Raw genomic sequence first — 16,965 nt, forward strand, 5'->3', positions numbered from 1 at the left:
CAAGGGGGTTTATATATGTGTATATCACGAACAGCAGTGGGTTGAACAGTGTGGTTGTAAATTACTGAACAAAAATCAAAACCTCACTTTTGTATCAATTCAGGTGGGAGTAACAAGTGACTGAACAAAAAAAAGTGGTTTGGGGGATCGAAAATAGAAATACCCTATGTACTCAGAATATGTAAATTTATATCCCAGAGTCAGGGAGTGTGTAGATGGAGTTAAAAAAAAAAAAAAAAAACAACCCAAAGAGCAAGGGAAGAACTCTGGAGGATACTAATAGGTTAGCAGAAAATGAGATGATGAAGGAGATAACATCCTCTGGATTTCCAGCCTGACTCCATTTGTTCCCATATCACCCAGTTCCTATCTCTGTCAAAGCAGTAATTATCGGTATCCTGTTGTAATTACCTATTTGTAAGTCTCTATAAAGAGACTGTATCCTCAATTCCTAGTTCAGTGCTTGGCACCATTGTAGGTGCTTTATAAGTATGTAATAAAAGAACAAATAGAATCTGGGGGGAAAAAATAGTGGTATCCTGGAAACCAGATAAGAATTTCAAGAGAGTCAAGATAGTCTAGTGACAGATATTGCTGAGAGGTCAAGTAAGATGTAACTCAAAAAGAATCCATTTAACAACTAAGTATGGTAAGTATTAGCCTTAGTGTAGGGGGAATTTTAGAGGCATGGCTGGGACAGAATTGAGTGTGAGGTGGGGAGTAAAAACAGTGTCGTTTTTTAGGATGCTCCGGTGTGAGGTACAGAAGAGAGAAGATTGAGGCTTCAAGGAGACAATAAGATCAAGAGAAGAATTTTTAAGGAGACTTGAGAAAGTGTATATGGAGGGTAAGCTAGTATAGAAATGTTGATGATACAAGCAAGAGAGATCAAGGACCATTGTTATCTCCTTATGTAGAGTACCTGAGAACCAAGTTCTAGGCAGGGAAGGTGTCCCATTTCTAGAATGAAAGGAGTAGACGAGAAGATTGAATCATTGTGAAGAGTATACATTTTCTAGAAATTATCTGTTTGACTTTAAGTGAAGCCTGATTTTAATTTGAAGAAACCATTTTCTCCCTTGAATTGGAGACTGCTCATTTGATGAGGCAGGATTTGGAGTCCCTATTTGAGCTCACACTGGGTGGATTGTCTTTGACCTTTCTGAGCCCTGGAACCACATGGTATTCAGAATCAAACTCTTGAGTTCCTTGCTGTACTGCTTCCCTGCATGTATAAAATCTACCATGAAGTTCAACCAGAAGTACCACCACACAGCAGAATAACTTATTCTGTGCTATTTATTGAAATGATGGAAGATGGTTTTGAACAATCTTTATTCAAAACCTTAAAGTTCAGTTCCATCCAAAATTGAGTCTTAGGCTCAAAATATATTAATTTACATTATTTTGTTTTTCTTTTCTTTTTTTTTTAAACCGTTTGGCTGCTTTTTAAAAAAATTTTTTTAACGTTTATTTATTTTTGAGACAGAGAGAGACAGAGAATGAACAGGGGAGGGGCAGAGAGAGAGGGAGACACAAAATCTGAAACAGGCTCCAGGCTCTGAGCGGTCAGCACAGAGCCCGACGCGGGGCTCGAACTCACAGACCGTGAGATCATGACCTGAGCTGAAGTCAGATGCTTAACCAACCGAGCCACCCAGGTGCCCAATTATTTTGTTTTACAATCAGCTCAATTCCTTGAGACTTCAGTAAGCATATAGCACAATACAATTTAATACTTGCACCATTGAGGTGGTAATAATTGAAGAATTTTGTAAACATTTTTTTCTTGGCAAACTCAAGAAGTTGGTTTTTGCCAAAGAGATCAGACTCTTCCTGATATGTCTGTGCCTACATTGAATTTGAGATGAACTTGTATGTTTCTTGTAACATTTTGGAAACATATTTAAAAATTTTTTTTTTTCAACTTTTATTTATTTTTGGGACAGAGAGAGACAGAGCATGAACGGGGGAGGGGCAGAGAGAGAGGGAGACACAGAATCGGAAGCAGGCTCCAGGCTCTGAGCCATCAGCCCAGAGCCTGACGCGGGGCTCGAACTCCCTGACCGCGAGATCGTGACCTGGCTGAAGTCGGACGCTCAACCGACTGCGCCACCCAGGCGCCCCTGGAAACATATTTTAGCTTATGTGTGCATTTCAGGAAACCTTTGGCTTCGTTTATAACTTTTGTCAGGAATGACTGGAATATTCACAACCATTTCAAAGACTTTTGTTTCTTAGAAGTTTAAATTTTTATTCTTGTATGTTGTTGGTAGAGATATAAATTAAATCTCTCAATGGCAATTAAACATCTAGCAATATGTAAAAGTGTTGTCCTAAAAATCATTAATAGAAATATATCCAAATGCCAGGCCAAAAAAATATATATATATCTAATAGGTGTTGGCAGATCTAAGCAATGATGTATTTGTGAGGACATTGATTGCAACATTATATATATTTAATGGGAAGCCATTAAAAATAGAGGGGCTGGGGGTACTTGGAGACTCATTTGGTTAAGCAAGTGACTCGATATCTGTTCAGGTCACGATCTCATGGTTTGTGAAGTGAAGCCCTACATCAAGCTCTGCACTGAGAGTGCGGAACCTGCTTGGGATTCTCTCTCTCCCTCTCTTTCTGCCTCTTCCTCTCTCTCTTTCTCAAAATAAATAAATTTAAAAATGGAGCTGCTCTGGGACCATTTCTAATATGAATTAAGTGTAAAAAAGTTTCTAAAAGGATGCACAAGAAACTGCTAACAGTAAGGAGGGGTCCTAGTTGGCTAAGGAACAAGAATGGGAAAGGAAACTTTGTATGCCACGTGGATGTTAAAATTCAAATAAACTCATTTTTTAATGAAGTCTATAAATAGTATATCCTTAAGAATTTTTCCAAAACTCAAAAGATTATTTTATAATGAGCTATTAAGTGAACAAAACAGGTCTGATTTTCAGGGCAGCTGGGTGGCTCAATTGAGTGTCTCTTGATTTCAGCTCAGGTCACGGTCCCAGGATCATAGGATGAAGCCTTGCATTGGGCTCTGTGCTGAGTGTGGGGCCTGATTGGGATTCTCTTTCTCTGTCCCTCTCCCCTGCTTGCATGTGCTCTTTCTCTAAAATAGAACATAAAATAAAATAAACATCTGATTTTCAGCCAATTTGTTCATGGAACCATAGAATGATCTGACAAGGTGATACTAATTATGTGATTATCTTCATCAAAGTAAACCAGAACCTTTCAGAATTTGTTACATTGTCTTTGTGCAATTGTCAGTGGTGGTTGTTATATAACATTGAATTCTTAAGAGATAGAGATTCTTAAGAGATGAATTCTTAAGAGATGAGATAAGATTTCATCTGCCTTTGCTGTCTTTCCATGGATAAAAAGTGTCTGAAAGCAGAAACAATAATAAAATGACAACTCACCATGAACATTGGAAACAACAGTGAACTTTCACAGAGATAAGAGAGGCTACAGGTTATGTATATTTGGCAGTATACTTGTAACTCCATAGTTTAATCATGTTGGAGTATAAGTAAGTGACACCTTTCAGCTGATTAGAACCTACCATTATATCAAATAAGGTGAAAATCTTTTGGGGGTTTGTGTTGCTGAACTATTATGCTGGCATTTTGTTTTCTATTACTGAGAACATTTTCTAATAAAAATTAATAATAAAATTATTAGGATTAATAATAAAAGAAAGGCTTTAGAGAAAGTAGAATCGGGTCAGCTAACAGAAATTTGCCAAATATAAAATACCACAACTCCTTAAAAAATTTTTTTTAATGTTTTATTTATTTTTGAGACAGACACACAGCATGAGCAGGGGAGGGGCAGAGAGAGAGAGGGAGACACAGAATCCAAAGCAGGCTCTAGGCTCAAAGCTGTCAGCATAGAGCCTGACGCGGGGCTTGAACTCACAAACTGTGAGATCATGACCTGAGCTGAAGTCAGGCACTTAACCGACTGAGCCACCAAGGTGCCCCCACCACAACTCCTTTAAAAATTTTTTTAGATAAGGGGGTGCCTGGGTTGCTCAGTCAAGCATCTGACTTTGGCTCAGGTCATGATCTCACAGTTTGTGAGTTTGAGCCCCATGTCAGGCTCTGTGCTGACAGCTCAGAGCCTGAAGCCTGCTTTGGGTTCTGTCTCCCTTTCTGTCTCTCTCTCTCCCTTTTTCTCCCTCTCTCTCCCTCCCTCCCTATCTTTCAAAAATAAATAAACATTAAAAAATTAAAATTTTTTAATAAGAAATGGAAGATTAAAATACATTTAACAGAAAGACTGGGGTAATTACAAAGAATATTTTATAAAGGAAATAATTAACTATTCTTTTGCCCAATGATAAATCAGAGCTCTTGTTCATGATCAGTCCATCTGCAGCCTTCAGCCACAGTGTACCATAAGTTTATTGCTTAAAATTTCTAATATATAGAAAAAATAGACCAAGAACACCTGTATATCTACCAACAATTGTCAATATTTTGCCCTGTTTGCTTGTGTATATAGGTTTTTCTCCCAAATCATTTAGAACCTATTTTAATGTTGTTATTCACATCAAATTTTTTGAGCATACATTTAAACACTTTTCTTATATAATCACTATACTATTCTCATATCTATCATAATGTATTCTCAAACCTGTCAAAATGAACAATTCCATAATTTTCCCTAGTTGTCCCCAAAATATATTTAATAGTTGATCTCAAACCAATATTTGATCTAGGATGATAAAATTGAGTTCTGTTATGTCTTCAGACATTTTCTTTTATAATCTTTTTATAAAAGACAGACCATTTGTCTTTTTTTAATTTGTTTTAGGTCATTTGTCTTATAGAATATTATATATTTACATTTGTCTGTTTTCTTAATGGTTTTGTTTCATTTTTTTTCTAGCACTGTCCCACAGAACTTTCCTGCACTGATAGCAATGTTTTATAGCTGCATTGTCCCATATAGTAGCCAATAGACTTATAACTTATGGCTATTGAGCATTTGAAATGTGGATGAGTTTTTGACTTAGGAAATTTTGGTTAATTTGAACTTAAATACTTCCATGTGGCTGGAGGTTGTTATATTGGACAGTGCAGCTCTAGCCCTTTACTTTTTTTTTAAGTTTATTTATTTCATTTTGAGGGGGAGAGAGAGAATCCCAAGCAGGCTCTGCACTGTCAGCGCAGAGCCTGACATGGGACTCCACATCACAAACCGTGAGATCCTGACCAGAGCCGAAACAGAGTCAGATGGTCAACCCACTAAGCTACCCAGATGCCCTAGCCCTTTAATTTTGTTACATGAAAATTAAATCTAAAAGATTGTTAGATATTTTTGGCAAAATATGTAGATGAACCTACAATGATAGCTCATTATCACCCAAAGTCCTTTGTTTGCTTTAGAGTTCACTCTTGATGTTGTACATTCTTAGGGTTTGGGCAAATGTATAATGGCATGTATCCATCATTATGATCTAATATGAAGTCTTTTCACTGCCCTAAAAATCCTCTGTGCTCTCCATCTTTTTCTCCTTCCCTCTCCCCAACTCCTGGTAACCATTGATCTTTTTGCTGTCTCCATAGTTTGCCTTTTACAGAATCTCATAGTTGGAATCATACAGTATGTATGTAGCCTTTTCAGATTGGCTTATTTTGCTTAATATGCATTTAATATTCCCCCATGTCTTTTCATGGCTCGATAGTTCTTTTATTTTTAGCGCTAAATAACCTTCCGTTTTCTGGATGTTTCCCAGTTTATCCATTCTCCTTCTGCAGGACATCTTGGTTGCTTCCAAGTTTTGGCAAAGTTTTAATAAAGCTGCTATAAACAACTGTGTGCAGGTTTTTGTGTGGAAAGGTGTTTTTAAGGAAAAAATTTAAGGCTGACTAGAGCATACCTACAGACATAAATACTAGCAGAAATTAATTATAAATAATTTGTAAAGGCAAATTACAAATAAGACTTAATTACAAATAAGACTATAGAAAATATAGTCTTAAGAGCAGGAAATATAATTATGTATTGTATAATCTTTAGAGGAAAACTTTCTTAAACCTAATTAAAAAAGGAACCTACAATAGCAGAAATAAAGGAATTATTAATGAAATAATAGGATTCTGGAAAAGGGGAAAGATCTTCATGGAAAAGGGGAGGCACTTATGAAGTAAGAGGAAATAGAACAGGAAATAAAAGAAGTCAAGGGAAATTAATTTTTAAAGGGTGTCTCTTTGGGACACCAGGGTGGTTCAGTTGGTTAAGCATCCAACTTCGGCTCAGGTCATGATCTAACGGTTCGGTTTGTGGGTTCTAGCCCCACATCGGGCTCTGCTGATAACTCAGAGCCTGGAGCCTGCTTCTGATTCTGTCTGTCTCCCTCTCTCTCGTCCCCTCCCCCACTAGTGCTGTCTGTCTTTGTCTTTCAAAAATAAATGTTAAAAATTTTTTTAAGTGGTTTCTCTTATAAACTGAGACCCTTTGCAAAAGGGTATAGTGGAGTTGAGGTTTTGATGAGGGGAACAGGTTTGGAAAAGGCATTTTTTTAACTGATAAGCATTCATTAAGTCATTCATTCATCTTTTTTTTAAGGCAGATTCCTGAGCAATGAGACTTAAAAGTAAAACATTCTTTAAAAAAATTTTTTTTAATTTAATGTTTATTTTGAGAGAGACAGAGCATGGGCAGGGGAGGGACAGAGAGACAGGGAGACACAGTCTGAAGCAGGCTCTGAGCTGTCCACAGAGTCCTACACAGGGCCTGAATTCCCAAGTCATGAGATCATGACCTGAGGTAAAGTTGGATGCTTAACAGACTGAGCCACCTAGGTGCCCCAAAAGTAAAACATTCTTGATTTCTTCCCCTATTTCTCCCTATATAAAAAGTCACATCTTCTCTATCTCTAACATAAAACTGAATCTGAACACTTTAATTCAGCCTCTGTAGGCTCTGTCCTAGGCATTAGTCAAACAAGACCTCAGTCTGTCCTATAGCAATACAAACAAAGCAGGAGAGAGCGTTTGGGAGACAGATAGTAAACCAGTAGATAAACAAGGTAGTGGCAAAACAGTAATAGCTGATGGATTAACATTGCAGACAAGAATGCCTATTTATGGAGTGCCTGGGTGACTCAGTTGGGTAAGTGCCTGACTTCGGCTCAGGTCATGATCTCACGGTATGTGAGTTCGAGCCCCGAATCGGGCTGTGTGCTGACACCTTGGAGCCTGGAGCCTGCTTTGGATTCTGTGTCTCCCTCTCTCTCTCTCTGCCCCTCCCCCACTTGTGTTCTGTCTTTCTCAAAAATAAATAAAACAAATTTTTTTTAAGATGCCTATTTAAAATAAGGTTGTGAAGGAAACGCATGGAGAAATACTTGGACCACACATAACAAAGGTTTTGTATTCAGACTATATGAAGAACTAAAAATCAGTAAGATAATAGCAGACAACTGAATAGAAAAATGGGTAGGACACTTCAGCAGGTGATTGACAAAGAAGATATTCATGTGGTCAATAGACATTTAACAGGTTTTTCATATCATGAATCCTCAGTGAAATATAAAAATCACAATGAGATCCCATCATACGCTCACCAGAATGGCTAAAATGGAATGCACTGATAATTTTTTTTAATTGAAACAATTTTTGTGTGTTTTTATTTTTTGAGAAAGATAGCACGCAGGGGAGGGGCAGAGAGAGGGAGACAAGCAGGCTCCTCACTGCTTATGCAGAACCAGATGAGGGCTGGAACCCACAAACCATGAGCTCATGACAAGAGTCAAAGAGGCTCAACCAACAGAGACACCCAGGCACCCTGCTAACCCTAAATATTAACAAGGATATGGAATAAGTGGGATTCTGAAACTGCTGCTTCTATAAATTGGTACATTTTTGAAATCTGGTATCTCCTAAAGTTGAATACACAAAACTTATGACCCAACATTTTCACTTCTGAGTTTATACCCAAAATAATGTATGTGCATATTCACCACAAGCATGTTCATAGCATGTACAAAGATGTCAGACACTGTAAGCAACCCAAAAGTTGCAAGATGAGTTGGATTGATTGTATAGTCCAATTCAATCATAATATACTATACAGCAATGAAGACGAACAAATAACAGATAAATCTCATAAACATAATATTGATGAAAGGCCATATGCAGTGTAATACATAGTAAATAATACTACATTTATATAAAGGTCAAAAGCAGTCACAATTTAATCTATGGGAAAGAAGTTATCTTAGTGGTTATCTTTGTGAAAAAGAGGGTCTAGTAATTGGGACACTCCAAAGATAGGTTAACTTTAAATAATTGCAAAACAGAATCAGTTTCAGTTGTAACACTAGACTATCCCCTTTGTTAATAACATTAATGGTTGTAGTCCATGGGCACCTGGGTGGATAAGTCAGTTAAGCCTCTGACTTCAGCTCAGGTATGATCTCGTGGTTCACAAGCTCGAGCCCTGTGTCAGGCTCTGCTGACAGCTCAGAGCTTGGAGCCTACTTCACATTTTGTGTCTCCCTCTCTGCCCCTCCCCAGCTTATGCTGTCTCTCTCAAAAATAAAAACATTAAAAAAAAAATTTTTTTTAAAGTTCACATTTGTATGACATGAGAAGAGTGTAATGAAGTGAAATAAATTATAAGATTGTTAATCGCCTCCCAAGTTCAATTCACTTCACTTAAGCCAGGTTCTTAATCCTGGCTATACATCACAAGCACTGGGGATCTGTAAAGAGTAAACTGATTTGCAAGCCCTGTCTCCAAGGGGCCTGGGCATTTGTCACTGGTATTTTTAAAATGATCCACAACACCTCACACCCATTATAATGGCTGGTAATTAAAAAAATAAAATTAGGGGCGCCTGGGTGGCTCAGTCGGTTGAGCGTCCGACTTCGGTTCAGGTCACGTTCTCACGGTCCGTGGGTTCGAGCCCCGTGTCGGGCTCTGGGCTGATGGCTCAGAGCCTGGAGCCTGCTTCCGATTCTGTGTCTCCCTCCCTCTGCCCCTCCCCCGTTCATGCTCTGTCTCTCTCTGTCTCAAAAATAAATAAACGTTAAAAAAAAATTTTTTTTAGTAAAAAAAATAAAATTAAATAAAAGTGTTGTGAAGAGGTGGAGAAAATTGGAACCCTGTAGACTGTTGATGGGAATGTAAAATATTGCTGGTGCTATGGAAAACAGTATGGGACTCCTCAAAAAAAAAAAAAAAATTACCATGTGGTCCAGCAGTTCTCACTTCTTCATTTCTGGGGTGTATCCATAAGAAATGAAGGCAGGGTCTTGAAGAGATAACTATACACCCATGTTTATAGCAGTATTCATAATAGCCAAGAGGTGGAAGCTAACCAAGTGTCTGTTGAGGAAATGAATGGATACACAGAATGTGACATACAGATAATTAAATATTGAACTTTATAAAATGAAGGAAGTTCTGACATGCTACAATATAGATTAATCTTGAGGACATTATACTAAGACAAATATATGATTCCACTTAGATACCTAGAGTAGTTAAATTCGTAGAAACAGGATGGTGGTTGCCAGGGGCTGGGGTGAACAGAGAATGAGGAGTTATTTAATAGGTATAGAGTTTCAGTTTTGCAAGATGAAAAGGTTCTAAAGATTAGTTGCTCAAAAATGAGTATACTTAATACCACTGAACTGTACACTTAAAAATAGTTAAAATGGTAAATTTTATGTATTTTATCACAATTTCTTTAAAAAGATCCAGAAGTGATTAATACGTGGTTGAGAACTAACACTGCTTTAAATTTTTTTTTTTTACATTTATTTTTGAGGAACAGTGAGACAAAGTGTGAGTGGGGGAGGGGCAGAGAGAGAAGGAGACACAGAATCCAATGCAGGCTCCAGGTTCTGAGCAAGCAGTCAGCACAGAGCCTGATGCGGGGCTCGAACCCATGAACTGTGAGATCATGACCTGAGCTGAAGTCGGACGCTCAACCGACTGAGCCACCCAGGTGCCCCTAACTAACACTGCTTTAATGCAAACAAATACACTGGCTAAATCTAACACTGTTCTAAAAAAATGGACAATTTATTTAAACTTGCTTTTTGTTTCATTGATGTACTTCGTAGTACCTTTGCTCTTTTATCCTTAAAGTAATAATGCTGTGTAGGAATTTTAGATATTGTCTTACTGAAATACGAAGTTTTACTTTAGATATAGTAATATGCACTAAAGACTAGCATTTTAATATGTGTCATATTTCTTTCTAACAGGTTTTAAAAGGCACACTTTAGGGGTGCCTGGCTGGTTCACTCTGTTGGAGCATGTGACTCTTGATCTCAGGGTCATGAATTCAAGCCCCACGTTGGGCATGGAGCCTACTTAAAAAAAATAAATCACTTAAATTAGCCAGAAAAATCCTTTATTTTGCCTTTCTTCTTTCACTGAATTAATAATTGTAGAGTAACTATAAACATTCCTGTTAATTCTTTTTTACCAGGAACTTACAGACTTTTCCTGTTAAGACCTCAGTTTGTGTTTTAGAAAGGCAGAAGAAATACTGTGAAATTTTAAATACCTTAAATCATCCAAAACTAAGGCATCCATAATGAAAGAACTCTTAGTACTTACATAGAAAAAGGTTTGTATTTGTGTAAAAATGGATTCATTTATCATTTGGCTTTTTTGTCTTAATCATGATGTACTGCAAAATATAATACCACTCTTTAACCCTTTTTAGTTCCTATAGAAACTATATTAAATGTGCTTTGAAAGTAACTTAGTTTTGTATTTGTGTTTTAAGGACGTGTATTTGTAGGCAACATTGTACTATCAGTGTTTGACGCAGTTAAGAATGTCTCTGTCAAGTCGACAAACAGCAATTGTTAACCCTCCACCACCAGAATATGTAAATACTAAGAAAAATGGGCGATTGACAAATCAACTGCAGTATCTACAAAAAGTTGTCCTGAAGGCTTTATGGAGGCATAATTTTTCCTGGCCTTTTCAGCAGCCTGTCGATGCTGTGAAACTAAAGTTGCCTGTAAGTGTGTCCTATGATTATGTTAACTATAAAAGAAAAATCACATAAATCTCTAAAAGAAATAAACTAGTCTTTAATATTATAAAATATCTTTAATAAAGACGATTTATTCCGTACCACTGAAGAATTTCCCAATGAGCATTTTTTTTAAATGACAAAGCTCATTTTTCTAAGCATTAATTCTTATTTTAACAGTTTATAGTAAATTATAGTTAATGCTTTCTTGTTATAGAATGTGTCACTTTTTTTTGAATGTGTCGTTTGACCTTTTGATGCAAGGTTGTCATGAATGTCACCTTCTCCATGAAGTTGCTCTTGACACTTCTTGTCTTAGAAGCATCATACATAAGACTTAGAGGCATCATACATAGAATTCAATTTTAGGTCTTCTGTTAGGAATTTTTAGCCATCTGGTAACAGAACGGTTAAGTAATTTGTTAAGTAGTAAACCATGGCACTGGGATTATACTCTGGGTCTGTCATACTTCCTAAATTCTAGGTTTTTCTTCACGCCTTTCACTTTTTATTTTCCAGGATAGTTCTACTCTTATGTTCTTGTCTTTGTTAGTCTTATTTGTTGTTTATTTTTTTTTTCTGAAGAAAAATGCCATGGCAGTCAGCTTTGTTTCTCATCACAAAAGTTTTGTTTTCTAGATTATAGCCTTTTAAAGGTAATCAATTGCTCTTTCTAGTTACACGTATATAGCTTCTTAAATTTCTTTGTGTACCAATAGTTGTAATGAATTTGTTCTTACTACTAACATTTAGAATTTTTTTCATGAAAACCACAGGATTATTACACCATTATAAAAACCCCAATGGATTTAAATACAATTAAGAAGCGCTTAGAACATAAATATTATATGAAGGCTTCAGAGTGTATAGAAGACTTCAACATAATGTTCTCAAATTGCTATTTATACAACAAGGTATGTAAGGTTTATGTTATACTTGATTATTTTTTTGGTCTTACATATAGAGGATGTGAATAAAAAGTGTGCTGATTTCAGTTTTCATACCTTGATTTGGGGTATTTTACTTTTTTTTTTTATTAAAAAAAATTTTTTTAACGTTTATTTGTTTTTGAGACAGAGAGAGACAGAGCATGAACGGGGGAGGGTCAGAGAGAGGGAGACACAGAATCTGAAACAGGCTCCAGGCTCTGAGCTGTCAGCACAGAGCCCGACGCGGGGCTTGAACTCACAGACCGCGAGATCATGACCTGAGCCAAAGCGAGATCATGACCTGAGCCGAAGTTGGATGCTTAACTGACTGAACCACCCAGGCGCCCCTGGGGTATTTTACATATTTTTAAGGATGGGGTTTTTTTTTGCTGGATTTCATAATTTTCATGTATCGATATTTTTTCACGATCTATTTGCCGTAATTTTGCCTGAATACCTGTAATGGTTTTTATGTTTTCTTTTTTTTTTTCATTTTTTGAAATGTTTATTGATTTATTTGGAAAGAGAGGGAGCATGTGTGTGAATGGGAGGGGGGCAGAGAGGGAGGGAGAAATTCCCAAGCTGACTCCAACATGGGACTTGTCAGTGCAGAGCCCAACATGGGACTTGATCTCACAGACCATGAGAACATAACCTGAGCCAAAATGCCAATGATAGCTGGTTTCTGTGAATAAAGTATCATTTATGTGTTCTTTACCATACTTCTGCCATTTCAGTTATAAATGATAAACCAATCTAAGTTAAATGTTCATGGTATGGATTCAAACAAATTACATACATCTAAACTTCATGACATGGCAAGTTAACCTAAAGATACTGTGTTCTATTCCAGTAGTAGTGTTTGCGTTTGTGTTGATGCATTTGCTTGTCTGATACTGTATGTGGACATTTTGACCCTAATTTTCACTTTTGCTTTCATCCGTAAAACTGGATTTGTGTATTAAGCTTTTTCTCCATATAGTATTCCTGTTTCCTAGAGTACTGCATCCTTTTTAAGCTGTTCCATATCTAAATATTTTAAAACTTGCATCCCATTTACTCAAAATCACTAGTGATGCTGAAATGTAATAGAAATTTGGTTCCCAAACTATCAGTGCCACCTTAAATTTAAGACTCTTAACAAGAACCGTATGATCCTCTCAATAGATGCAGAGAAAACATTTGACAAAATACAGCATCCTTTCTTGATAAAAACCATCAAGAAAGTAGGGATAGAAGGAGTATACCTCGAGATCATAAAAGCCATATATGAATGACCCAATGCTAATATCATCCTCAATGGGAAAAAACTAAAAGCTTTCCCCTAAGGTCAGGAACAAGACAGGGATGTCCACTCTCACCACTGTTATTCAACATAGTATTGGAAGTCTTAGTCTCTGCAATCAGAAAACACAAATAAAAGGCATCCAAGTCGGCCAGGAGGAGACCAAACTTTCACTCTTCACAGATGACATGATAGTCTATATGGAAAACCCAAAAGATTCCACCAAAAACCTGCTAGAACTGATCCATGAATTCAGCAAAGTCTCAGGATATAAAATCAACGCACAGAAATCAGTTGCAGTCATATACACCAACAATGAAGCGATAGAAAGAGAAATCAAGGAATCGATCCCATTTAGAGTTGCACCAAAACCCATAAAATACTAGGAATAAATCCAACCAAAGAGATGAAAAATCTATACACTGAAAACTATAGAAAGCTTATGAAAGAAATTGAAGAAGTCACAAAAAAATGGAAAAAGATTCCATGCTCCTGGATAGGAAGAACAAATATTGTTAAAATGTCAATACTACCTAAAGCAATCTACATATTCAGTGCAATCCCTATCAAACCAGCATTTTTCACAGAGCTAGAACAAATAATCCTAAAATTTTTATGGAACCAGAAAAGACCCCAAATAGCCAAAGCGATCTTGAAAAAGAAAACCAAAGCAGGAGGCATCACAATCCCAGACTCCAGACTTCAAGCTATACTACAAAGCTGTAATCATCAAGACAGTATGGTACTGGCACAAGAACAGACACTCAGATCAATTGAACAGAATAGAGAACCCAGAATTGGACCCACAAATGTATGGTCAACTAATATTTGACAAAGCAGGAAAGAATATCCAATGGAATAAAGACAGCCTCTTTAGCAAATGGTGCTGGGATAATTAGACGGCAACATGAAGAAGAATGAAACTAGACCACTTTCTTACATCATTCACAAAAATAAACTCAAAATGGATGAAAGACCTCAATGTAAGACAGGAAGCCATCAAAATCCTCAAGGAGAAAGCAGACAAAAACCTCTTTGATCTTGGGCACAGCAACTTCTTACTCAACACATCTCTGGAGGCAAGGGAAACAAAAGCAAACATGAACTACTGGGACCTCATCAAAATAAAAAGCTTCTGCACAGCAAAGGAAACAGTCAGCAAAACTAAAAGGCAACCGACAGAATGGGAGAAGATATTTGCAAATGCCATATCAGATAAAGGGTTAGTATCCAAAATCTGTAAAGAACTTAACAAACTCAACACCCAAGAAATAAATAATGCAGTGAAGAAATGGGCAAAAGACATGAATAGACACTTCTTCAAGGAAGACATCCAGATGGCCAACCAACACATGAAAAAATGCTCAACATCACTCATCATCAGGGAAATACAAATCAAAACCACAATGAGACACCACCTTACCCCTGCCAGAATGGCTAGCATTAACAACTGAGGCAACAACAGATGTTGGCGAGGACACGGAGAAAGAGGATCTCTTTTGCATTGTTGGTGGCAGTGCAAGCTGGTGCAGCCACTCTGGAAAACAGTATGGAGGTTCCTCAAAAAACTGAAAATAGAACTACCCTACGACCCAGCAATTACACTACTAGGCATTTATCCATGGGATACAGGTATGCTGTTTTGAAGGGACACATGCATCCCATGTTTATAGCAGTACTATCAACAATAGCCAAAGTATGGTAAGAGCCCAAATGTCCATCGGTGGATGAATGGATAAAGAAGATGTGGCATATATATATATATATATATATATATATATGTGTGTGTGTGTGTGTATATGTGTGTGTGTGTGTGTATATATATATATATATACACGCACACACATACACACACAATGGAGTATTACTCGGCAATCAAAAAGAATGAAATCTTGCCATTTGCAACTACGTGGATGGAACTGGAGGGTATTATGCTAAGTGAAATTAGAGAAAGACAAAAACCATATGATTTCACTCCTATGAGGACTTTAAGAGACAAAACAGATGAACATAAGGAAAGGGAAATAAAAATAATATGAAAACAGGGAGGGGGACAAAACATAAGAGACTCATAAATACGGAGAACAAACTGAGGATTACTGGAGGGGTTGTGGGAAGGGGGATGGGCTAAATGGGTAAGGGGCATTAAGAAATCTACTCCTGAAATCATTGTTGCACTATATGTTAACTAATTTGGATGTAAATTTTAAAAAATTAAAAATAAAATCAAAAATAAATAAAATAATAAAAATAAAATAAAAAATTTAAGACTCTTAGTCAATATGAATTTTTTTAAAAAATCAGAACCAATGGTATTCTGAAAGTGCCATTGGAAACTTCATTTTAATTTAACAATGTCAAGTGTATTTTTACATTTAACATATTAAAATGAAGTTCAGTAATTTTCCTGACATACTTAACTCGAAGTCAGTGTTCTCTGCTTTAGGCTTTTTATCAGTAGTGAGTAAAGCAAGTGGAAGACTTCCAAGCAGGTAGTTAAGATTTAAAAACTGAAAGAAAAAAAAGGGGGCGGCTGGATGGCTCAGTCATTTAAGTGACCAACTCTTGATTTTGGCTCAGGTCAGGCTCAGGTCACCCTGGGATTCTGCTGAGGGTGGAGCCTGTTTGGGAGTCTTTCTCTCCCTGCCTCTTTGTCCCTCCCAGCTTGCGCCCATGCACACATGCTCTCAGAATAAATTTTAAAAAAAGATTTAAAAACTAAATTAGCTCTGCAGTCTCATTTTATCACTTATAGTTAATTGAAAACAATCACATCAAGTCAAGTCATGTACTTTGCACAGCCATGAATATATTTTAACTTATTTGTGAGGTAGAAATTTTAATTTCTAAAACCTTTCTGTATTAGTAGGATTGGTTGGATTGTAATCCTCTATTACTCATAAAGGCTACCTGGGTTATTTTTAGAAGTTACATGTTACATTCTAACGTGACTTGTTAGAATTTAAAATATGAGCTGCTGCACTATTTTGTAAACTTAATTTAGAAGCAATAAATACTGTTTAGTAAATACTAAGAGTACTGTGTCACTGTCTTCTCTAAGGTAGCCTGAATTGTTGATCATGTTGTAATCTTATATATTTTCTAGCCTGGAGATGACATTGTTCTTATGGCACAAGCCCTAGAGAAGTTGTTTAGGCAGAAATTATCTCAGATGCCACAAGAAGAACAAATTATACGTGGTAAGGAAAGAATAAAGAAAGGTAAGACAGAAAAGTTTTATGTTTTCTTTCTTTCTCTGTGTTTTATATTATATGAATGTGTACATGTGCATGTATAAATATAATGACTAGAACTAAATAAATCCCTCAAAGGAGATAGGCAATCCGAAGTCCTTCTATATCCTATTTATTTGTATAAGGTGTCCATTTAAACAGTAAGGCAAACTTTGAAAACAAGGATGGCTATCATAAAAGATTAGAGAGGATTGTCTCGATTATGGCCTTGGAGTCTGAGATTTCCTATAGCACAGTGCCATTCACATAGTAAGCACCCCATAAATTTATTAGTATTTTTAGTGGATCTTGTATCTGTGCTACACTAATAAGAGGGCAAAAATTTTCAATGTTCCTTGTACCAAAGATCCCATAGCTAAGAAAGAAATGTTACTGTTGTGTTTGAGGATTCTCCTATCTTTTAATTCAAAACATACAAACAAACAAACTTTAGAGGGAAATATTTTACAGCTAATAATCATAATATTTAAGTATGGA

At 36.6% G+C, this 16,965-nt stretch overlaps 1 protein-coding gene across 4 annotated transcripts in view; it reads left to right on the top strand.

Annotated features, from left to right (window-relative positions):
• The window catches only part of BRDT (bromodomain testis associated), an 80,165-nt gene that overhangs the window by 1,101 nt on the left and 62,099 nt on the right, over window positions 1-16,965 (top strand). The window contains exons 1-6 of one of the 4 annotated variants that reach the window (XM_043575558.1): window positions 562-649; window positions 744-847; window positions 10,463-10,603; window positions 10,766-11,005; window positions 11,797-11,934; window positions 16,341-16,455. In XM_043575558.1, coding sequence (XP_043431493.1) covers window positions 10,817-11,005; window positions 11,797-11,934; window positions 16,341-16,455 — 442 coding nt within the window. In that variant the 5' untranslated portion in view covers window positions 562-649; window positions 744-847; window positions 10,463-10,603; window positions 10,766-10,816. Of the gene's footprint in view, window positions 1-561; window positions 650-743; window positions 848-10,462; window positions 10,604-10,765; window positions 11,006-11,796; window positions 11,935-16,340; window positions 16,456-16,965 lie in introns of those variants that run through there. The other 3 variants (XM_043575559.1, XM_043575560.1, XM_043575561.1) reach the window with 3 other exon arrangements.

Source organism: Prionailurus bengalensis, chromosome C1 (genome assembly GCF_016509475.1).
Source record: "Prionailurus bengalensis isolate Pbe53 chromosome C1, Fcat_Pben_1.1_paternal_pri, whole genome shotgun sequence".
Taxonomy (NCBI): Eukaryota; Metazoa; Chordata; class Mammalia; order Carnivora; family Felidae; genus Prionailurus; species Prionailurus bengalensis.